Here is a 23766-nt window from a genome sequence, read left to right on the forward strand (position 1 = left end):
TGATGCAGCGATAGCGTTGATGTCAATGGTGATTGTGGCAATGGTGATGATGAAGGCTACTAACACACACTGTCTGCCTGCTCCGTTTCAAGTCTCTCACCTAACACGCACTCAACATCTTCAAAGCCTGGAACAGAGGTGTCCATGTCACACCCTTTTACACATGAGCAGAGGCTGTAGGAGGCCAAGGTTCCTTCCCAGAACCACGTATCCAGTAACAGCAGAGCCAGGATTTGAACCCAGATCCCCTGGGTCTTACCCATCTGTCCTTTTATATGAAGAGCCCTAGGGGACAGCTGGGGACTGCAGCAAGCAGCTCTGTCAATCACAGGCCTGGCAGTCAACCTTCAAGTTCTGCCTCTCACTGTCTCTGTGCCCCATGCCTCATTTCCACTCTGTGCAAACCTCTTTTATGGTTTGACACTAATTTGGGGTTTGGTTCCCTGCCCCCTTTCTTCCTATTTTGAGACAAGATTGGACTCCTTTGTCTAGGCTGTCCTCAGAATTTGTTGTCCTCCTGCCTCAGCTTCTACTGTGCCTAATCAAAGGTGTGAGCTGCTGTGGCTGGGCTGTGGCTGTCTCTTGGCCATATGATATGTGTCCAGCTACTCTCCAGCTTTTCTGTTGTTGTGGGATTGACCCCAGGGCCCCTGGCAAGGGCTCTTCAGTGCTGTGCCGCCCCCAAGTCCTACAGGCCCTTAGGAGGTAAGAGTCTTCATTTGCAAGTGAAGAAACAGAAAGGAAAGGTGAAGTGGACAGAGTTGGAGGGCAGGATGCAATAAGGACTGGAGACCAGGCTTCAGCAGTTCCCCTGCTGCTGCCCAGGCCTGGACCAGGAGGCGGGGCTTGTCCGGGCCCTTATTGGCTGCCCAGAGGCTCAGCCAGAAAATAAAGCCCTGGAGCCCAGTGTCCTGCCAACCTTCTGCTCTTCCAGGACACAGACACAATCTACCCCTCTCGCTCACTCTGTCCAGCTCGTTCTGTGCCGGGTACGTGGCCCCAGCCTCAGCCTCACCCCAGGATTGACAGCCAAGGACAGCCAGAGTCCGGTATTGGGGAAAGGGAAAGGGGCTGGGACACATTCAGTTCAAGTCTCCGTGTTCTGATCTGTAAAATGGGACAATGGCATAGAAGCTTCCGGCTCACAATGTCACGGGAGTGGGATGCGACAGGCTATCTTTGCTGAGTGCTCGCATGAGTCAAATGACAAGGTAGGGACTTCTTTTCTGGAGCTCGTGCCCCGCACCACCTTTGCCAAGACCCCTTGCGCCTTTTTCTCTCACTGGCCTCATTGTCTATGGAGCCCGGTGAGACTGACCTCTGGGGTGGGAATCAGTACCGAATACCCTCCCCATTTCCCCAAAGGTTCCCAATGCTGCGGCCTGGGACAGGGATCAAGTGGGGCTCCCTAGAGCCACCTGGAAGGGATCTGTGTGGTGGGAACTACCCCCAAGCCAGAGGCTGCATCAGCTGGGCCTTTCAGGTGCAGAGAAGACCCAGTGTGTCAGGATGGGCCCAGCCAGGAGCTGAGGGACAAAGCAGACACAGTTGGAGCTACCCTTGCTCTGAGGGCCATTCTTCCCCGACTGTCATTCAAGAGGTCTACTAGAAGGGGGGAGGGATTTGACTTTCTCTCATACACTCACACACACAGGCACATGAACGCACACATGTGCCATATACCTGGGTGCTCGAAAGAGTCACTGCCTGCCTAGGTTTGATCCCACTTGACTCTGGATCTCTCTTGGGGCTTCTCGAAGGGTCGCAAAGTGACAGTGGATGAGCCAGTGTTAACCCAAAGGCTTCCTCACTGCCATGGCTTCCAAAGGGACCTCATGGTGCCATTAGCCAAACTTGTCATTGTAGCTTCTGCTTGTATCAAGGCTTCCTCTCAAGGTGGGGAGCATGTGATGAGAGTGGGCCAGGGGTCTATGTCGCCTCTCTGGTCCCCACAGCAGGAAAACAATTCTAGAATATATATATTTATATATAATGAGAACTGTTCCGAGTTTCATACTAGACTCCCAGGTCTTTTGGAGGTTTGGTTTGGTTTGGTTTTGAAACAGGGCCTTATGTAGCCCAGTCTGGCCTCAAACTCACTACATAGCCAAAGTTGGCCTTGAATGCCTAATCCTTTCTCCTTCACCTCCAAAGTGGCAGGATTACAGGCCTGCAGCAAGCCCAAAGGCTAATTTTGTAAAATACGTATGTGTTGAACACTGGGCATGGCAGGGCACACCTCTTATCCCAGCAACTGGGAGGCTGAAATAAGAGGATCAAAAGTTCAAAAGCTAGCCTAGGCTACATAGTAAGAACATACTGGGTTCTTAAAAGCATGTGTGGGGTTGAGAGATGGCTCAGTCTGTGATGGGCTTCCTGTGAAAGCATGAAGACCTGTGTCCAAACCCCCCAGAACGCACATCAAAGATGCCGAGCGCAGCGATAAATACCTGCAACCCCAGCATTACGGAGCGAGACAGGAGCATCTCAGGGGTTGTCTGGCCAGCCCATGGAACTGAATCAGTGAGCTCCAGGCTCAGTGAGAGACCCTGCCTCAAAAAATAAGCTGGGAAGCCACTGAGAAGGACACCTGGTGTTGCGCGCGCACACAGGCATGCACACACAGGAAACATGTTTAATAGGTAATATATAATAGGGGAAAATGCTGAGCATGCAGGGGTGCTGTGGACCCGAGGGCTACTTTCCACAGAGACCCCATATGGCCCGTTTCTTTTGTGTCTGCTGATACGCTCTGAGCTCATGGCAACAGGTCAGCTGGGATTGGTTCCTGGTGACTTTGCAGGAACAGACCATGGCTGCCCCTGACCTTCCTTTATCCACACCCCCTGAGCCAGCTTGTACAAGCCCCTTCCTCTGGACTTGCCTAAGGCTGCAGCCTAAGTTTCTGAGCTCGTGACCTTTCAACTTTGAAGACGAAGTTTTGAGGGCATGCCCAAATGGGAGGCCAGTAGGTGGCCTGGCTGAGATTTTATTCTGTGTCCTTTCCTTATCATCATGAGTATTAAGGGGGGCATAGAGCCCAGGAAGGCAGCCTCTCTTGACCTTCTGTATCTCCTCTCTGCTCCCCCAGCCATGGCCACCCAGGAGACCCTGCACGTGAAGACTCCGGTGCGTGACAGCATGGCACTGTCCAAAGTGGCCGGCACTAGCGTGTACCTAAAGATGGACAGCTCTCAACCCTCAGGCTCCTTCAAGATCCGAGGCATTGGCCATCTCTGCAAGATGGTACGGGGCAGGGTGGCATCCTGGCAGCAAGAGCAGTCCCTCCTACCTGACAGTTCTGGAACCAGGTGTGCAGAGGTACACCCAGGATTCCAAACATAGTCAGGAAGCTGGAGAGCTAGGCTACAAAGCAAGAACCTGTCAATAGTAATATTATTATTGTTGTTGTTGTTGTTATTGACAGTATTATTGTTTTAGGAGCTGGAGTTTAGACAGCTCAGTACTTAAAAGCACTGACTGCTCTTGCAGAGAACCTGAGTTCAGTTCCCAGCACCCGCTGGTGGCTCGCAACCACCTGTAACTCCAGTTCCAGGGGATACGGTGCCCTCTTCTGGTTTCCAGGAGCAACTGCACTCACATGCACATAATTAAAAATAGTAATAAATATTGGGCTAGAGAGATAGCTCCGAAGTTAGGAATATGTGAGGCTCTTTCAGAAGACCCATGCTGTGAGCATTCATGTCAGTGGCTCAACTGTAACTCCAGCTGCAGGGCATTTAATGTTCTATTCTGCCCTCTACAGGCAATACTCATACACACATACAAATAAAATGAATCTTAATATTCTTAAAAGAAAATTCTTTTAGAATAGGTTACACATATCAGGGCTCTCTCTGGCTAAGATGTGCCCACCCACGAGGGTCTCTACAGACATGACATCTGCCCCCTTGTGTAGTCTCCTTGGGGAATATATGCCTGAGGATGTTCCAGATGCTAAGGAAGGTGAGTACAGCATAGACAGAAGACACTCCAGTGGGAGGGACAAGCCTAGGCATGGACTTGAGGGGTGATCTGACCCCCTCCTCTTGTCTCCACAGAGGGCAAAACAAGGCTGCAAACATTTTGTCTGTTCTTCAGGTAAGTGCCCAGGGAGCTTTCTTTCCCTTTCTATCCTGGGCTGTGTGTCCTGTGGCCAGGCTCGTCCCCTCTCTGGGCCCTCATCTGTGCAGCAATGCTTCCATTCACATCAGTGCAGATTTGGGGTTCCAGAATGAGGCAGGGGTCACTCAGGAGGTGAGGGGAGTCCGGAGCCTGACATGAAAGGAATGACCAGCCCCACCTGAGGTCCCAGACTCTCCTTCCTGACACACTATCTCCACTGCCACCCTGACAGCGGGCAACGCGGGCATGGCAACTGCCTACGCTGCCAGGAGGCTGGGCATCCCAGCCACTATTGTGGTCCCCTGCACCACACCTGCCCTCACCATCGAGCGGCTCAGGAATGAAGGAGCCACAGTTGAAGTGGTAGGAGAGGTGAGCACAGACCCCATCCGTAGGTGGCAGGGCTCAGGGGGCTGGCACCTAGACAGAGCCCCTCCTCGCGTCATCTCATTCTCTCCCCCGCCCCACCTCCGTCCCTGAAGACGCTGGATGATGCCACCAGACTGGCCAAAGCTCTAGAAAAGAATAACCCAGGTTGGGTGTACATCTCCCCCTTCGATGACCCTCTCATCTGGTAAGCTGGGGCCACCCCACTACCTCCCGCCATAATGGGTAGCTTCTCTAGTTCTCTGGGCTGCACTGGGTGTGCGGGAGGGAAAACACAAATGCCCAGATGCACACATCAGCAATAAGGGGGTCTCCAGATGCAAAGATTTGGGGAGATCAGCTCATCTGGGGGTGACTAGGAATAAATGAGCTGGGGAAGCATCAATGACAGCGGCTCTCACGTGCCAGCATCTGCCATGGGCAACCGAATCTCAGCCCCTGGGGACCCTGGGAATCTGTAGGAAATGAGTATCCAAGGCATGTGTCCACTGGTGGGTGGGAAGTGGGGACTTTATCCACCAACTCCCACAGCCATCCCCTCTCTTGGTGGGGAAAGCCTTGTCTCCTACACAATCATGTCCTATGAGGCCACAGCTGGGCGAGGAGGGGGCAGGGGCCAGCTCGGAGGTTTATCAATGCCTGGAGTAGGGGAAAATACAGACCTTAGCTGGCATCCTAGACCAGCCCTTGTGTCTTCAGGAAGCCCTGAGCTGACCTGCCACCCTTCTCCTGCTCAGGGAAGGCCACACTTCCATCGTGAAGGAGCTGAAGGAGTCACTGAGTGACAAGCCTGGGGCCATCCTGCTGTCTGTGGGCGGCGGGGGCCTGCTGTGCGGAGTGGTTCAGGGGCTTCGGGAGGTGGGCTGGGAAGACGTGCCCATCATCGCCATGGAGACCTTCGGTGCCCACAGCTTCCATGCTGCTACCAAGGAAGGAAAGCTGGTCACACTGCCCAAGATCACCAGGTGAGCCTGGGAAATCTCCCTGTTGTGCAAGCCATGAAACTGAGACTTCAGTCATTTGACCAAAGTCACACAGCCATGTGTGGCATGTCTGGGTCTCATGTGACAATGGTAAATGATGTTAGTCACTCCTTGAGGTCATGTCTCATTTCTTTGCTGGCCTCTTATCTGGCTCCTAACATGTGCCAGACCCTGGCTGATCCTGGACACAGGATGGGAAAAGAAAACAAACAAAAACATCTTCTTGACTGCAAAGAATTTATATCCAAACCCCTAACCAGCAGCTTAAACAAAATTGAACTTTATTTCTCTCTACTTAAGAGAAAAAAGAGAAAGCCAATGAGGGGCAACTCCTTGAAGCTGGGGACTGAGTTCCAAGAGCCTGTTACCCAACCACTCTGAGTATGATGACCTAGGGTCCAAAGCAGCTGCTTTTGTGCCAGCCTGAGAAAAGAAAGAACATCTAAACTTTAAAGACAAAGTAGGGCTGCTCCTCAGCTGACAGTGGGTTACACCCCGGCAAGCTCGTTAGAATGAATTCAACCTGGTCTGCTGGACGCCTTACCTGAGCTGTTTGGCACACAGTACTAAACTGGCTGTTTCTGGCTGATACGCTGATGGAGAGCTGTGGCTCAGGGCTGCCACCCAGCACAGCAAGAGCGAATTGTACTGCAAACCATAGTCTGGGAGAAGGTCCAAATTCAACTTTTAGAGTCTGGTTTGTAACGAGTGTGGATGGCTTCTGCGCCACCAAAGGGTTGAACTCTCATAGACCAACCCTCAGCAAACAGCTGGCTGTACTTTTTCTTATCATCTATTGGTCAGAACTTGGTCACATGACCACACCTAGCTGCAAGGGAGGCTGGTTAAAGTTTGTACTGGGCATCCACAAGCCCTTCTGCTCTCACACCCTCTTTTCAGACAGTGTAGGTGTGGTAGCTGGCACAAAAACAGCGACTTTGGACGGTAGGCCAACACATTCAAGAGTGGTGGGGCAACAGACTCAAGGAACTCAGTACCCAGCTCTGAGAGAGTCCTAGGAAGAGGAGCATTTCTGTCATAAATAGGGAACACTTAATCAGGTAAGAGATTCATCCATATAGGGCATGACGTCACTGTTGGGACTGTGACTGATGTTGTCCTGATTCCACTATTTTTTTTTTTTCCCTGCCAGATAAGGATGCAGTAGCTGGCACTCAAGCAGGCATTTTTTGACCCTAAGTTAATGTGACCTTGGGATACCTATTGTCTCATCTCTGTTCCTGTTTCCCCTTCTATAAAACTGAGCTTGGGAGGTGTGTAGCACCTGATACTTTAGGAAGGACTAGCTCTCCCTATGTCTGTTAGGGCGTGGGAAGTTTATTTGAGAACTTCAAGTAAGCCATGGGACCAAGGAGTCTCTCTAGAAGGCTTCCTGGAAGAGGAGACCTTCATCTGGGGGCTGGCAGGTTGGGGAAGGAGGCAAGTGGACAAAGTAGGTGGAGGTTACAAGCTGGGGCAAGGCAGCAAGGTCTTCAGGCCTATCTGAGTCAGGCCAGTCGGATGCCCTAGACCCCTGTACAGGTTCCCAGGGAAGGGCAGGGGTAGCCCCTTCCCACCCCTCCCCTGAAGTCCCTGACTCTCACATGTATCCTTGTCTCCTCTGTTCCCATCCCTCTCCTCACTCCCACCTCCCAGTGTCGCAAAGGCCTTGGGTGTGAACACTGTGGGGGCGCAGACCCTGAAGGTGTTTTATGAACACCCCATCTTCTCTGAGGTCATCTCAGACCAGGAGGCCGTGGCTGCCATTGAGAAGTTTGTGGGTATGTTCCGTGGGATCTTTTCGCCTTTATTTTCTCCCTCCTCTGCCTAGACTGCCTCATGAATAGAAGCTAAAGGAAGTCCGTGGTAAAAAGAAACACTAAAGCTGCTCATGAAAACGTGAGCCTGATGACCATGACAGCAGGGAGGACAAACTAGCTTTTAAAGCACCAGTTCTGAGCTTCCCGGTAGCCAGGATCAAAAGGGAAAGGACTGGGAGGAGTTGGATTTGAAGGAGGTCTATAATGGAACTCTCTCTGGGTTCAGCCTTGAACAGGGTGGCCAAAATGAACAACTGCCAACTATTAATAACCTCAGCTTGCTGCCACATGCCTGGTGACGCTCTCAGATGCCTGAGAACCCTTGGCACAGGCTGAAAACTGAGGCTGGGTTCAGAACAAACGGTCCTGGCCACAGTGAGAGGTTCGCTGTAAGGCCTATCGATGCTGAGGGCTGATCAGGCTGCTCCCTCGCAGATGATGAGAAGATCCTGGTGGAGCCTGCGTGTGGCGCGGCGCTGGCTGCTGTGTACAGCGGCGTGGTCCGCAGGCTGCAGGCCGACGGGCGGCTGCAAGCCCCGCTGACCTCGCTGGTCGTCATTGTGTGTGGTGGCAGCAACATCAGCCTGGCACAGCTGCAGGCACTCAAGGTGCAGCTGGGCATGAACGGGCTGCCCAAGTGACATCTGCTGCTGTCCTGGGGGGGACACCAGCACCCCTGAGGAGGGTAGGCAGGGGGTACACCTGACAGCGGTCCCATCTTCCTTTACCTGTTTATAATGTGTACTTTTTCATTGTAAATACATAAATATATATATTTATAAAGCAAAGAACTTTTGAGTTTTGTTTGTTCTTGACATGGGGTCTAGATGCAGTCCAGCAACCTGGAGATCCTCCTGCCTCAGCCTCCTCAGTGCTGGGATGACAGGTATTGGCTACCATGCTTTGCTCAATCTTTCTCTGCACCCTGCAACATCTTCCCTGGCTCTCAGAGGACCAAGAACGCCTAACAGGAGGCCAGGGCAGGCTTGGCTGGGGGGTAGGGTAGGAGTGTGGGGTGATGGTCCACCCGCCTGCAGAAAGAAGACTCAAGACCCTGCAGCTCCAAGCAGCCAGAAACTTTGGTTGTTGTTTTCAAGCTTCTGCCCTCAGTAAAGTTGCCCAGAGGGGATACAGGGACTGCTTCCTGAGGTGATGGGCCCACAGGCCAGTAGTGACAGCAATGATGAGCCCCGCCAGTGTCCCCACACACTGAGGGACCAGCTCTAGGAGAATGATGCCCAGAATCCCACCAGGCCCACAGCTGAGCAAGCCCCAGCACACTGATGACAGGGACAGAAACAGCCATGAAGGGGCTCCGGGCTCAGGGTACAAATAGTCAGCTCTGAGCACACTAGGTTTGTGTCCCTGCGAAGGAGACCCCTAGGACCAGAGTCCAGTGAGGACAGAGCCCTGAGGGGTGGACGGCAGGTGTGTGACCCTCCTGGCCACATAGGACAGAGGCAGCTGGGCAGAGGTAGAGTCTCAGTCCCACGGGACCCGGATGGCTGCGAACGTCCAGAGGTCGGGCTGCCCCATATGCAGCATGCTGTGGAAGGGCGATTTACTCCACTGGAACGGGGGCAGCTGGTCCCACGTGGGGCCGCTGGCTGCCAGCATGCTCATGGACTTGGCCAGTGAAAAGCTGGTCACCTGAGGGCCAGAGAGCATGCCACTGAGCAGGTGGAGCCCCGCTCTCTCCGACCTTTCCTTAGAGCACCATTCTGAAGCTGACCCCAAAGCAGATGTCCCCTTAACCTGACCCACTGACCTTGCACCTGTCCCACCCAGCCACCCCCGAGGCATGTGACAACTGGCTTGGGTGGCGAACCTTCACGTCGATGCCCCCATGGGCACGTTGGCGCAGGGCCTGAAATGGGTAGGAGCCGTTGGCAGGGTTGAGGTCAGAGCGGGCAGAGATGGCATTCTCCGCATTGGGCTTCGGGTTGCAGGCTTCACACAGTGACAGAGAGTCATGAAGGAAGTCATTGTACCTGGATGCAGACAGAAGGGACAACAGTCACGCTTGGGAAAAGCCAAGCTCCTCATGGCACAGGGTGGCCTTGAAGCTTCCTGAACTTTTTGGGCTTTTGCCAAAACCACTTGGCTCAGGCAGGGGCAGATGTGGACTACCCCTGCACTGGTCAGCCTTATCACCCAGCTTTTCCTGAGGGAGGTTCTCCAGGCCCCTCCTCCAAGCAGGACAGACACACCCAGTCTATTCCTTGACAACATCTGTGGGGATCACACTTCAGCTCCAGCCTGGGTCCTGAGCAGGTATCTCCACCTTCCAGGGGGAAGGGCCTCCCTAATGATAGTGAGGGGCAGGGCCCTCGACCTGCCGCCGACCACGGCTGGTGGCAAGGTTTGGCAGTCCTGTCACATACACAGCAAGCCAGGAGTGTGCTGACCCACCTCATGAGCCGGAGCATGGAGTCCATGTCCTCTACCCGTGGATGGTCCCTCCGGAAGATCTGGGCTCGAGGGTTCTTGGTATAGGAGAACCAGTCTCCGTACTGGGCCACCAGGGCCTGCATCCCACTAGCGTTGAATACAGTCTCAAAGAACCTGCTGGGAGAAGGGTGGTCACCCACGGCCCCCACTGGCCGCACAGCTGGCTGGGGCTGTGGCCAGCATGGTGGGAGGGGCAGTCACAGTGGGAGTGCTGTCACTGCAGTCAGGGTGCAGCAAGGTCATCTCGTGCTGTTGGGGAGGAACCATTTCACTATTCTCTGACCATGGAGCTGTGGGTGAGCCAGGATCCCTGCCTCAGTTTCCACATCTGTGAAAGGAGAACATGCTGCTGCACTCGGGAACCACAGGATGTAAGAACCCAGCTAAGACTGGGTTCGCTGAGACTCAGGCTGCCCCGGCCACGCTTCAGCTTCAGCCTGGGGACTGCATGGGCATCTGCACTCCCAGGAGGTAGGGGCAGATCCAGCTGAATGCCTGGCAATGCCCAGTCCCAAGGTGTGGCCACCCCAAGCAGCAGGTACTAGAACTGGAGGTCACCATGTCCTGGAGCTTTCTCAGCAGGAGAGCAAGCAGATCTCCTTGCGCTACATGTTTAAAATGCCACCTGGGGAAGGACCCTGCGTCAGAGAGGACAGACTGGGAGACGGGAGGCATGAGAAGGACGGATGCATACGGGATGTTGTAGCTGGCCCAGTAGCTTGTCTTGTAGAGCTCCTCAGTCTTGTCGGCCACCACCACCATGCCCCTGAGACCAGGAGGAATGGACAAAGCAAGTGAGAAGACACTCCTTGTGTGAGGAAAGCCAGTGTTAGGGCCCTCTCCACCCAGAGCAGGAACTGTGTTATGTCCTGAATCTGTTCCCAGCAAGGGCATCCCTCCTTTAGCCTCCCTTCTTCCTGCTGCTCCAGGGACTCACGGGATCTGTTCTAGGATGGTAAGCACCCGGCTTCCAGGGCTGGGCCCAAAGGGGACGAATGCCTTGTAGTCCACGATCATCCACTGGTTATTATACCTGCCAGATACAAGGAAGGAACTACATCAGGCCTGGAACCCTTCTGCAGCCCTCTCCAGTGCATCTCTCCTGTTCAGTACCCCATATAGCCAGGACTGGTGAACCCTACCCTGATGCTGCAGCTTGACCCAAAACCTCACAAAACCCGGGCTGTCTCCCTGCTTAAGTACAGCATGGCTCCCTAGCACTTCCTAGAATAAAGGTCCAGTTCCTCAGCCAGGCGCTGAGACCTACACACTTTTGGCAGCTAGCTCCCAGAACCTTTCCCATGTACATTCTGTGCATCTGCACATCTGAGCCCTCAAGTCACACTTCTTCCAACTGGATAGCCCCCAGAGGAGGAGCTTGCAGGAGAGGAGAAAAGAAAATCCTGTCCTTCTTGAGCCTCAGTTTCACCACTATATAAAACAAGGAAAGGGCTCTAGCTACCTGAGTGAGCATCTGTGAGAAGAGGCTGGGCAGAGGACCCTGGAGCCCCATGGGTCCCCTCTGGTCTGGGTACTAAATAGTCCGCAAGTAGGTGCTGCAGAACAGGAACGCACTCACGTGCCGCTGTTGAAGCGCTTGAAGACCTCTGCCCAGGTGACCCCATCCGAGGCCAGGCGGTTGGCCACCATGTTTCGAATCCACTCCAGCACACAGCCCTGGGGCTGCACGTACTTCCAGAGCGCTGGGTTCTTGTTGCCAATAGTGGTCTCCAGGGCGACCTGTGAAGAAAGAGTTGGCCTGGGAACTCCGTGGCAGCCCTGCCAGTCTTAGCTCAGAAGTCAATGTTTACGCTTTTCTCACAGCCCTAACCTGCTGTGGTGCACACCCCTCAGGGATTCCTTGGAGAAGTACTTGGGTTGGGGGAGACTCAGGCCCATGCACCCAGCTCTGCCTTGGGGACCAGATTCGTAACTGCCTCTCTTGTCACAGAGTGAGCTCTCCCCCAAGAGGCAGCATCTCATTCCCACCCCTTCTCCCAGGTCTACAAGGACAGCTGGTGGCTTGAGGCTATTTACCTGGAGCCCCAGTAGCCAGAGACCTTGGCAAGACCCCAGCTTGCCCGCCTCGTTCTGCCTTAGAGTCATGAGCTGCCCATTGCTGCTTATGAAGCCTCTCATCTCACAGCCCCGGACCTGTTATGTGTCTAGATAAACACACCTTGTTCTCATTAGTTAAAACCAAGGCATAACCAGCCATGCATGGTGGAACATGCCTATAACCCAGTACTCAAGAGGCAGAGGCAGGAAGATTGCCACAAGTTTGAGGTGAGCCTGGTCTACGGTGAGTTCCAGGGTAGCCAGGGCTACAGAGTAAGGGCCCATCTCAGACAAAACAACAGTGCTGAATCAACAACCAAGCACTGCCTGTGAAACTAAACTTCCCAGTGGCCACATCCTGGCAGCTGAAGGGTGGATAGGATGCTATAGGAGAATCTAGCCGTCCCACCCTCCCCAGTGACACAGTCACACACAGACCCACATGACGGTGTTTTAAAGTTTTATTTATTTTTGGAGGCATTTATAATCTCACATTGTTAGACCAGGCTGGCTTTAAACTCTCGGTTATTCTCCTGTCTCAACCTCCCAAGCGCTAAGGTTTCAGGTGTGAGCCTAGGCCAGTGTTTTAAGAAAGACATTGAAGCCAGGCATAGTACTGCACAGCTTTTAACCCCAGCACTAGGGAGGTGAAGGGAGGAGGATCAGGAGCTCAAGGAAACCTCAGCTACACAGGTCAGCTTGGGCTACATGAGACTCTGTCTTAGAAAACCAGAATAAAAAATAAAAAGAGAAGAAAGCTAGGCCTGGCACAGGCGTATAATGCCAGGCTCCTCAGAAGGCTGAGAAAGGAGGGGTGCTGGCCTGGGCTACACACTGAGTTCCAGTACATCCTGAGTTATAGAATGATATATTATAGATAGATAGATAGATAGATAGATAGATAGATAGATAGATAGATAGATTGATTGATAGATAGAATCACAAAAATAAAAAATAAAAGCTGGGGAGGGTAGGACTGGGAGAAGAGGAGGGAGGGGGCTGTGATAGGGATGTAAAGTGAATAATTTAATAAAAAAAAATAATATAATAAAATAAAAGCTGGGTATAGTGGCCCATACCTTTAAACCCAGCAATTGGGAAGCAGAGACAGGTTCTGAGTTCAAGACCAGCCTGGTCTACACAGCAAATTCTAAGCAAACCAGGGCTACACAGTGAGACTATGTCTCAATAAAAAAGCAAACAAATAAGAGTCTGGGAAGAAAATGAATAAATTGTAATAACTAAATAAACTGTAACAAATAAATAAATAAATAAATAGAGTCTGGGAAGGTCACTAGCATGCTACACTATAAATATGGTTTAGGATACAAATACAGGGAAGGGCAGTGGGTTTAATGGCTTCCAGTTCCATCACACACACACACACACACACACACACACACACACACACACACACACGCCCCTCTGGGAGGGAGGAAAGCTTCTTGGACTAAAGCCCTCAGGGGCTGCTTCCCAGCCCCTAGCCCTCCCAAGCCTCTCCCACACTAGGAAGAAGCAAGAGGACGTGAGCCCTACCACCCCTCCTAGTGCCCTTGCATCTACTGCACCCAGGGCGCTTTCTGCAGTGAAGTCTGTCTCCTGGCAGCATCAGTCTCAGATCTCAGCAGCCAGGGACAGATTTCTAAAGGGGCCTGGATGGCAGCCAGGGGAACAGAGGAGACAAAGCACGGCAAACAGCAGCTCCTCAGAACTGGCCAGGTTAAGGGGTGGGAACAGTGGAAGGCAGGGTCACTGGAGAGCAAGGTCACTGGCAAAAAGGAGGTGTTTATGCTGAACACAGAAAAACAAACCAAGGCCACTGTGTAAGGACTTTGCCATGGTCCCCAACACCAGTAGCTCCTAAGGACGTATGTTTTCTCAGAGCTCAGAGGCTCTGCACACCTTATCCTTCACTGTATTCCCAGAGCCTCTGTGTGCCATGTCCTCAGGGAGCACGTGACTCAGCTACTCACCAACCCACTGCCCAGGATGTAGAAGTCATCGCCGGAGAAGATGGTGCCCGGGTAAGATGAAAAGACCAAGCTGTTGCCAGCAATCAGGGGGTACTCCTCTGGGGAGGGTAGGAGCTGGTCAGGCAGGCCCTGTGGAGACCCCACCTCCCATCCCCCAAGGCTGGGGCCTCAAGTGGGAATCAAGCAGTCTTCAGGAGGCCCACTCTCGTCCCTTTTGTCAAAGCAAAGGAGGTTCTTCAAGTGAAATAGGTGGGTGGCACCTGCCTGGAATGTGAGGAGCGCAAGGGTGAAGCAGGAGGGCCACCCGGACTACACAGTGAGTTCTAGGCCAGCCAGAGCTATATGATGAGTCTAGTTCAAATAGGAAGCGGGGTGGGAGGCAGAGGAGGAAGAGGATAGAGGAAAGGAAGAAGGGGAAGAGGGAGAAGAGGGGAGGAAGAGGAAGAAGAAAGGGAAGAAGGAGCAGCAGGAAAAGGAAGGGGGGAAGAGCCCCACTGACTGTCTTTACTGGTTTCATAACAAACATGCAATATGACAGAGAGCAAGATGCTCCTCGGTGCAGCTCGAAACAGATTTTCTGTAAACATTGCTGAGTGGTGAATTCGTTTACAAAGGTGCAAATAAATAAATCCCCTTAAAATGTAGACGGCTCCCACTTCATCAGGAGGGTCTGTCTGCACGTGGGTAGCTCAGAGTGGAGTAGGGCATCTATTCCGGTCTCGCTGGGTTTGTGATTGTATACAACTGATATTAAATGAGGAATAAAGCAATGCAAAATCAAAAGTGACCTTGGCACAGCTACAAGGAAACAACCAATCCTCAGGGATAACCTCCCAAGCGCCGAGGAGGTCACATACAGGAGGGCCTCCTTGTTTGGCAGGACTTGCCCTACACACGACTTCCAGAGCATGTTGGTGGTACTGTTTGGGGGGACTTGTATTCTGCTGGGGAGCCACATGCCCAGCCCTTAAGTAGGTTTTTAAAGTGTTAAAAATGTAAGAAACATGGTGCTGAGTGTGTCATCCTAGTATGAGGGAGGCTGAGGCAGGAAGACTTCTAGTTCAGTGCCACCCTGCTATGTACAACTGGTTTCTCCCCATTGCCATTGTTTTGCCAGCCTCGTTGGGTGATGGTTTATGTTGGGCACACGCTAGCGTCCAAGGCCAGTCAGGACATGGAGCTGAGTAGTACAACACTTTTCAGGCAAGAAGGCCCAGGGTTCAATTCCCAGGAAAGAGACAGTAGAAGGTAGGAGGGTAGGTGCAGGCAGAGGGGTGAATGGGGGTGGTAATTTTGGGGGCCCGCTGAAGGCCCTGCTTGCCAAGTAGGACTCCCTGGCACTGCTCTAGAGCTTCGCCTAAGGACCCAGCCCTGTGTGCATGCTCACGTCCACCCTCTCTCAGGATGCTCCTTTCTCCCACCTTTTGGCCCCTCCTGGAAATGCAGCTGGTACTTCTTGATGATGCGTAGCATGCTCTGGTAGGAGTTCCATGTGTTGTGTGCCACCAGGAGGTCACGACTGCCCGGCAGCAGCTTGATGAGGGCAGAGCAGGAACCGGAGCCCAAGGAAAGCTTGGTGCTGGTCTTATTCAGGGCTGGCTCTAGGTCTTCTAGGTCTCCGGAGATCTGCAGCAGGCTGAGGAGGCAGGATGGGAGGGTCAGCAGCTACTCTGCACCCATGCCATAGCTGAGGCTCCAGGGGTCAGTCGACCCATGTAGTCTGGGAGTAGGAAGTGGCAGAGCTGGCATGGAACCAGGATGACTATGAGGTTCATGGCTTCTTACCCATCCTGCACAGGCTGGGGGGGGGGGGCACTTACAGGAACCCCAAGGGTTTGATGGTGAACCTCCCAGTTGGGAAGGTTAAACGGCCTTCGTAGCTGTCCTCCAGGCCTTTCAGCTGCAGGAGGGTCAGCCGCACCTAGGGGAGGGGCAAAGGGAGGATGAGCCCCCCTACCCCCAGGCTACCTTTTCTACACCATTTCAGGGACCCTGACCTGGCCCAGGGGTGCTCCATAGCCTCCAGCCAGCCCTGATCCCTCTCCTGCTTTCAGCAGATCAAATCTATGACATCCTCAGGCTGACCCCAAGTCACCTTCACTTAAGAACCTGGGTCAAAAGCCACCTCCTCCACAAAGCCTGCCAACATCTCCCTAGTCTTAGATGCTGGCTGCCCCTGGCATCTGTCCTATGGTTGCCTTCTTCTTGCTGCCAGTTCTGCCTCAGCACCTGTAACTAGAGTTATCACAGGTGCCTCTCATGAGTCTTGGCTGGTGCTCAGCACATACGAGGAACTTCCTTACATACAGACAAGATAGATGGATGGAGAGGAGGGGATGAATAGACAGATGGACAGACAGAAGGATGGATGGATCAACAGGACTTAGAAGGTAGATGGGTTGATGTGTGCAAGTGTGGGTGGCTAGATGTATTGCTCGATGAACGGATACCTTAGTAAGTCCATGCATCTGGGTGGGTGGACGGATGGGACAGAAGGGGGCACATGGGTGGTCTAGAGGGTAGATGGGATGATGTGTGTTGGTGGGTAAGCAGAAATACGGAAGGATGAGTGGGTGGATACATGGAGGGATGAGTGGGTTTGTGAGGGAAGAAAACCTGATGCAGAAAGGACAGGTGCCAGGGGATGGGTTGGCAGGGGAACTATGTGTAGGAAGGAGAACGGCGTGAGCGCTGAAGGATGTGCACACAGGCGGCAGCCATCCCGAGAGGCTACTGCCTGAGCTGCTAAACCCTCAGGTCTGTAGAGAAGTCACAGGTTCTGTGGCTTTTGCACTGACCTAGGCAGCAGCCCAAGGCCAAGGAGCCAGCTGCCCAGGACCTCGCCCTTAGCACTCAGTCAGTCAGAGCTCAGCCTAGGAAGGAAACGCAAAGCTCAACTATGCTGTGCGCTTTCAATTTTCCCCCCCTCCCTTTCTAATGGTGTTCACTTGTGTCTAGCTTCCCGCCACCTCCCTGGCAGCAAGAACCACACGCCACCACCACTTAGCTGCACCTAGGTTCTTCACTAGCAGGAAGGCGGGGCTGGACTCTGGAAGGACAGCAGCTTGGGGAGGAGGAGCGCAGATGCTGATGGGTGCTAGAGTGGGCTGCGCTTCTGGCTCACTCAGGGCCAGTCAGGGACTGCACGGGCAATGGGCACACCCCAAAAAGCCACCTTCCTGCAAGCAGGGCAGCCCAGCCCACCTGGTGCCAGTACGGAGTGTCCGGGCTGTGCTCCATCTCCCTCTGCATCCACTCCAGGTTGGCCTCCAGAAAGCTCTTGAGCTTCTCACAGTAGCCAACTTCATACTCGAAAGGGCCGCAGTAATTGACCACCGTGTTCATCCAGTGCATGTAGATGAGCTGTGCGGAGGGGAGGGCAGAGCAGCTGCTGCTCTCTCCATCAGGACCCTGAGGACCCGCCCCACCAGGGTACAGAGGCAACCCCCAGCCTACATGGCTCCCACACACCCTCATGTGGCCCTTGCCGCCCCCCCCCCTTAAGGCCCAAATCGTCTTAGGTCTCTCTTCTTCAGGGCCTGTGGACAGTCTAGACTAGACTGCTCCTCCTCTGTTGCTGGGACAATGTGCTCTGCCATCAAATATGGGGTCTTGGGTTGTTTCTGTCGGTGTTTGTACTGGAGATTGGAGCCAGGGCCTCATTCAAGCCAAGCAAATGTCTGCAAGGCCACCTGACCAAAGCCTAGCACTTGAGGTCTGATTTTATTCCTTTTGTTTTGGTTGTTTGAAGGTGGGGTCTTGCGAAGGTGAGGCTGGCCTTGAATAGCTGATCTTCCTGCCTCCACCTGCCAAGTGCCGGGTTATAGGTGTGTGCCACCAAGCCTGGTTATACAGTGCTGGGGGTGGAGCCTAGAGCCTGTGCATACTTGGCAGTCTATCTACAAATGCAGCCACATGCCCAGCCATTGCTTGGATTTTTAGACAGGCTCACGCTCCTTGGCCTCTGGCTGCCAGGATTACTCCAGGCACTGCAAGCATGTACCAGTGCTCTTGGCTTGAAGCATGTGCTTTGGACAGCTCCCTGCTCTATTCCAAGCATGGAGAACAGAGGAAACAAAACAAGTCCCCCTGCTGGCTCACTGGGCCAGAAAAGTGGGCCAGGCTGTCGGCACTGCCCAGGTGCAGGGTGGGTGAGCTTGGGCTTGCCTGCTGGGGAAAGGGACCCCAGCCAGCATTCCCTGTCCCCCAGGTGATGGACACATGACTGAGGTTATCTCAGGCCATCCAGCTACCCCAGTGCCCTGCCAGCTGACTACGGCAGTACAACAGAACCCACCAAGATCAGCCTGACCCAGCCCAGAAAAACCAGGGCACACAGCCGATGCTCCCTGGGAGGCGGGCTGCTGGCCTTGGCCCATGCCAATGAGTAGCATCTCACAGATGGATGGAGATGCTGCAGCCTCCAGTGCTCTGAGCAGGTGATGTGGTTGCCATCCCCACAAGTGGTCCAGCCTGGGCTGGCTGTCCAGGGGCTGCTATGGGTTTGGTCCACTATGCAGCACTGCTGGGAGACAGGACTTAGGAGAGCCTAAGGTTTTGGAGGCTTGTCCTGGAAGGGGACCTGGGACCTACTCTATTCCTACTCCACTTCTGCCTTCTGGCTCATGAAGGGAATATCTTGCTCTGCCATGTATATGTCCCTGCACTGCTGTCCAGACTCCATCAGAGGCCCAAAGCAATGATCTACCCAGCCTTGGGCTGCAGCCGTAAGAGCTATGACCCTTTATGAGCTCATCATCTTGGGTATTTCATTACAATGAAGTGAAACCAACACATCCACTTTATAGTTAGGGAAACTAAGGCACAGGTAGGCAAGTACCTGTACCCCCAAAACAGCCAGACGTTGACTCACAGGGTTGATTGGCCCACATCAAGATACGCTTTTTTGATTTTGCAAAGTTCCAAAGCCCCAGTCCTGCACAGCCGCTGACGGCAGCTTCCGGCCACACCTCACCCAGCTAGAAAGCCTCTGCACCACAAGGGTGGCCTGCCTAGTGATACACCCCAAATCCTGCTCACCTCCAGGCCCCACTAATGCTCCCTGTCTCCTTGTGGCTTCTAGAACCTGCGGAGCACTGAATGGCCTGCCCCACCCAAGGCTCAGGTGGACTCAGCTGGGGACTCATCATGACCGGCTACCCAACCACAGGAGGCAGCAATAAAGCAAACCGAAGATCTGGGCCACACAGAACTGGATATGAATGCTGCTCCTTGGCTTGAACAGCTGCTGTCTAAACTTAAGGAAGTGCCTTTACCTCTTAGGACCCGAGTTTCACCTCCTCTTCCCAGTGGAGACAGCCAGGCCAGCCTCAGGGGCTTGCATGAAGACCCAGTGAGATGACACAGGCAAAATGCTAGGCACATCCCTCGGGATCCTAGCACAACAGCCACTATGGCCTTGTCTCAGTATCCCCAACCACAAAGGCTTTTTGGGAGGCCTAATTGGTAGTTAAGCTTATGAAGAATCCTATGATGCTACTCCCATGAGTCCTTCATCCCCCACAACACAGCTCATATTCTCGTGGTCCCTTGCTGTCACTGCTCCATCAGGCCCCATCAGGACAGGGCCTCAGCCAGGTCCCACCTGCCATTTTGGGTGTTCTTACTTTAGCCCCTTGGGACATGTGCCTTGCCTGGGTCACCAGTAGGATACATACTCAAATAGTGGCCATTGGACCCTGAACAGATTCCACTCTCTAAGTTGATGCCCAGCAACTTCCCAAAATGGATGTCCTCTTCCCACCACCGCCCAGTGTGGGCAAAGCTGTTACCCACGGCAGAGCTGATTTCTGATGGCCGGGACACCTGACTGGGACTGCCATTTTCACAGTTCCAAACCAGATAAACAAAAGCCTATGCTATTTGGGGACTTGACACATGCAGAAAAACTAGTTCAACAGAAGTAGGAGCCACATGAGGCAATGGCATAAGTGCTCAGGAGGCCGAGGCAGGAGAGTCACAAGTTCAAGTCAGGCTAGGCAAGCTCATGAGATAGTCTCAAAATAAAAAGTGCAAAGAAGCCTGAGAGTAGAGATGAGAGGGAGAAGGCTTGCCCAACATGCTTTAATCACTAGTATCGGAAAAGGTGGGTGGAAAGGCACACCCTATAATCCCAGCACTCAGGAGGCCAAGGCAGGAGGATCTCAAGTTAGAAGTCAGCCTGGGCCACAGAGTAAGACCCTAACATCTTAAAAAAGGGCTGGAGAGATGGCTCCATGCTGCTTGCTCCTTTTACAGAGGGCCAGAGTTCGGTTCCCTGAATCTCTGTAACTCCAACTCCAGGAGATCTGACACTCTTCTGGCCTCCTTGGGCACCCAAACATACGTGACTCTCTCTCCCTCTCTCTCTCTGTCTGTCTCACTCTTTCATATAAATAAAAAAAATCTTTCAAAAAACACCAAATTGGGAGAAAAAACATGCAGGCAGAAGGGAAACCATGGACCATTTAGGTGGCAAAGGGGTCACTGGGAGGAGAGAATAATAATAAAGAAGGCAGCAGCTGAGACACAGATGAAGTATAGAAACATGTATTCATAAAAATTTTATAATGGGGCCACTGAGATGGCTCAGCAGGTAAAGGAGCTTGCCACCAAGTCTGATGACCTGGGTCCAGTCCCTAGGACTTCGATAGTGAAAAAAAGGAAGACATTCCTCTGACCTCCACACATGAATCCTGACACACGTGTACCCACATACACACATAGAGACACAGGCAAATACAAAATAAATTTAAAACGTCATCAAGAAACCCATTATGTGAACTAAAAAACATTTCCTTAGAATGTACAAATAATAATAATAATTATAATTATAATAATAAAAACATTGTGTCAAGCGACAGTTATAAAAGGCTTGCACTTCCCAGCACATACAATAAGCCCTTGGATCCCATCCTAGCACAGACCGGGTGGTGACACACTACTGTGACCCCAGCACTAGGGAGACGAGAGGCAGGATAATCGGAAGTTCTGAGACATCCTTGGCTACAACTGAGTTTGTGGCCAGCCATGGCTACAGGAGCCCCTACTTCAAAACAAAAACAAAAGCCAGGAGGGGTGGCATATCCCACTGTATTCCAATTCTATGAGATGTTCAGAATAACAAAATCCAAGTGGTGCCTGAAGCTGGATGGAGCATTTGTGGGCCAGAGAGTACTTCCTTCCGGGGTAATGAAGACACTCTAGAACTGGATAGTGGTCTAACTGCACAACCCTAGAAATGTACCCCAAGCCAACAGATTACATTGTTTTCTTTTTTCAGGGGGGTAGTCAAGGCTGGTTCTCAACTCCTGGATCTTGTCCCTCCATCCCCCAATTGCTAGGACAATAGACGTGAGTCATAGCCTAGGGTTTTTGTTTGTCTCTAGCCTAGGCTACCCTTAAATTCATCAATCCTCCTGCCTTAAGACTCCCAACTCATGCAGTAACTGGTGTGTTCCACCATGCCCAGCTTTATGTGCTGTTTTGAGGAAGAGGCTCTTCTCCCCTACATGGAGGACAGGAGGCAGGGACCCCTCAGCACATGCACCGACCCCACCAAAGGCCCTGAGTAAGTCATGGCTCTGGAGGGTGGAACAGGGCAGGCCAGGCAGCTGCGACCCCAGGCTCCCACACTGGCCTTACCTCCTCAGACACAGAGGCCTCCACCACACCAGCTGCATAGGCCTGCAGGCTGTCATTGTACTTGCCATTTGTGCCCAGGTCCAGATAGGCCCACCTGGAGGGGAGAGGGAGGACATTCAGTCAGCAGCAGGGACCCCTGCAAAGCCAGCCGCCACAGCCAGACTCATGGCTGGGGCTTGGCTTCCTGTTCATTACAATCAGGTGGAATCCAGGGCCTCATGGGCCATGCAAGTGCTTCAGCACCTCTCCCCCACTTTTTTTTTTTTTTTTTTTTTTTTTTTTTTTGTTGGTTTATGTCCCTTTTGCAATCAGGATTTCACTATGTAGCCCAGGCTGGCCTGGAACTCCAATCCTCCTGCCTCAGCTTTCCAAGTGCTGAGATCACAGCTGTGTGACACTGTGCCTGACCAGCCTGCAGTTTTGGACCATGAAAACAGCCTAGGGAGCAAGAGCTTGCCTGCCTGTCTGCACCTGCATAGCTTCTGGGCCCCCTGAGACAGGAAGTGCTGCATGGAAGACAGGAAGGGGGTCTTTCCAACAAAGACGAAACCAGCCTCCTCTTCCCCACCTGTGCCAATCCATGTCCCAGGCATGCTGACTGGCAATGATCCAGCAGCCATGGCCGTTGTGTGCAGCAGCAACCCCACAGCCCTTCCAGGTAGGCACTGTCGCATACAGGAGGAGGGGACTGCGGCCCAGAGCTTGTCATCACAGCGATGGAAGCCCTGTGTCCTCTGGTGTTATTGTGAGCCTCTGCAGTACCTCCAGCCATGGCCATGTGCCCTGCCCACATGTCCATCTGCATTGGGTCACACATGTGGCTTGTTTTGCCCAGTGGGACAAGGGAAGGGCTGACACAGTGCCGGTAAGAACGAGCATCCTCTTGGCTCCCCAGTCCTGTGCCTGTGCCTGTGCCACGGCCATGGAAGGATATCACAACCAGCCCACGGTTCCCAGGAATGGAATCACCCAGGGTGGAGCAGGCCTGCACAGCTAAGGGCTGCAGCATAGCAGGCCCAGTGGCTCAGCTCCATGAGGGTCAGTTATTTGTTGGAACTATTATAAAGCACTGTTGACCAATGCCTAACCTATATAGGGTCAGAGGTCACCAAGGGCAGAGCAGGATTTTTTTTTTAGATGAAGTCTCTCACCGAGACCTGATTTCCCCAAGGCTCCACTTCTCCCAGGATGGTGGTGTTATAAATTATCACTTCAACCCTTGTTCTCATTTTCTTAATAGAACTGCCTTGTTTCTCCAGAGGCTGGAGAGATGGCTCAGCAGTTACAAGGGGGCACTGTTCTTGCAGAGGACCCAAGTTTGGTTCCCAGCACCCACGTCACGCAGTTCACAAGAGCAAGTGAATCCAGTTCCTGGAGACCTAAGTTCCCTTCGGGCCTCTGCAGGCACCTGCATGTACATGGCACACACGTGTGCACACGCACGCATACACACACACACACACACACACACACAAATAAACAAATCTTTTTGAGACCGGGTCTCTCCATGTAGCTGTCCTGGAACTCACTCTGTAGAAAAGGCTGGCTTCGATGCAGCTCAGGTGGCAAAGTGCTCACCTAGCATGCACAAAGCCCTGGGTTCCTCCCCCAACCCTACATAAACTGGGCACTGTGGCACATGACTACAATCTCAGCATTCCGGATGTGGAGGCAGAAAGATCACAAGTTCAAAGCCCTTGAGAGCTGACCCTTTCCCAAAAACAGAAGGTGTGTGCTGGAAAGACAGTTCCATCAGTGAAGTGTTTCTTTCACAAGCATGGTGGCCTGTGTGTGTAATTCCAGCACTGAGGAGGAACACACAGGCAGATCTTTGGGACTCCTTGGCTAGCCCAGCTTCATCTAACCAAGGAGCCCTACCCAGTGAGAAATTCTGTCTCAAAAAACATGGTGGCAGCCGGGCACAGTGGCGCACATCACACCTGTAATCCAGCACTCAGGGAGGCACAGACAGGCAGATCACTGAGTTCAAGGCCAGCCTGGTCTACAAAGTAAGTCCAACAAAGCAAGTCCAGGAGAGCCAAAGCTACACAGAGAAACCCTGGGGGGTGGGGAATAATATTCAAGGCAGATGTCCTGCCTACATTCACACACACTTAAAAACAGATCTTTTAAAAATTATTTATGGCCAGATGGTGGTGGTACAAGGCTTTAATCCCAGCACTTAGAAGGCAGAGGCAAGCGGATCCCTGGTCCCTAAATTCTAGGCCAGCCTAGTTTACAGAGCAGTTCCTGGAAAGCCAGGGCTACACAGAGAAACTGTGTGTGTGTGTGTGTGTGTGTGTGTGTGTGTGTGTGTGTGTGTGT

General features: G+C 52.8%; 2 protein-coding genes across 5 annotated transcripts in view; one reads left to right on the forward strand and one right to left on the reverse strand.

The window, feature by feature from the left end:
* Window positions 1-902: 902 nt before the first annotated feature.
* LOC129675741 (L-serine dehydratase/L-threonine deaminase) lies at window positions 903-8106 on the forward strand. Of its 4 annotated transcripts, none has more exons than XM_055605755.1 (8): window positions 903-989; window positions 3092-3246; window positions 4062-4101; window positions 4358-4497; window positions 4608-4699; window positions 5250-5477; window positions 7152-7276; window positions 7751-8106. In XM_055605755.1, the coding sequence occupies exons 2-8, from the start codon at window positions 3094-3096 to the stop codon at window positions 7954-7956; spliced, it is 984 nt and encodes a 327-aa protein (XP_055461730.1). In that variant the 5' UTR covers window positions 903-989; window positions 3092-3093; the 3' UTR covers window positions 7957-8106. The 4 variants fall into 4 exon arrangements, with proteins under 4 accessions (XP_055461730.1, XP_055461731.1, XP_055461732.1 ...); XM_055605756.1 differs by lacking the exon at window positions 903-989 and adding an exon at window positions 996-1211; XM_055605757.1 differs by lacking the exon at window positions 903-989 and adding an exon at window positions 3831-3966 and having other exon boundaries at window positions 3167-3246.
* Window positions 8107-8376: 270 nt separating this feature from the next.
* Window positions 8377-23766, reverse strand: part of Plbd2 (phospholipase B domain containing 2) — a 17556-nt gene continuing 2166 nt past the window's right edge. The window contains exons 2-12 of the mRNA XM_055605754.1: window positions 21442-21535; window positions 17002-17160; window positions 15618-15718; window positions 15219-15433; window positions 13798-13895; window positions 11346-11506; window positions 10704-10799; window positions 10461-10532; window positions 9728-9880; window positions 9144-9306; window positions 8377-8965 (exon numbers count right to left, since the gene is read on the reverse strand). Coding sequence (XP_055461729.1) covers window positions 8798-8965; window positions 9144-9306; window positions 9728-9880; window positions 10461-10532; window positions 10704-10799; window positions 11346-11506; window positions 13798-13895; window positions 15219-15433; window positions 15618-15718; window positions 17002-17160; window positions 21442-21535 — 1480 coding nt within the window. The 3' untranslated portion in view covers window positions 8377-8797. The remainder of the gene's footprint in view (window positions 8966-9143; window positions 9307-9727; window positions 9881-10460; window positions 10533-10703; window positions 10800-11345; window positions 11507-13797; window positions 13896-15218; window positions 15434-15617; window positions 15719-17001; window positions 17161-21441; window positions 21536-23766) is intronic.

The sequence above is a fragment of the Psammomys obesus genome, unplaced genomic scaffold (genome assembly GCF_907164565.1).
Source record: "Psammomys obesus unplaced genomic scaffold, mPsaObe1.curated_primary_1811, whole genome shotgun sequence".
Taxonomy (NCBI): domain Eukaryota; kingdom Metazoa; phylum Chordata; class Mammalia; order Rodentia; family Muridae; genus Psammomys; species Psammomys obesus.

What these genes read in the sequence shown, in the direction of transcription:
- LOC129675741 (XM_055605755.1), top strand. Translation starts at nt 3,094, where the DNA reads ATGGCCACCCAGGAGACCCTGCACGTGAAGACTCCGGTGCGTGACAGC. An exon ending in ACATTTTGTCTGTTCTTCAG is followed by an intron (nt 4,102 to 4,357) that starts GTAAGTGCCCAG and finishes CCACCCTGACAG; the next exon opens with CGGGCAACGCGGGCATGGCA. An exon ending in ACACTGCCCAAGATCACCAG is followed by an intron (nt 5,478 to 7,151) that starts GTGAGCCTGGGA and finishes CCCACCTCCCAG; the next exon opens with TGTCGCAAAGGCCTTGGGTG.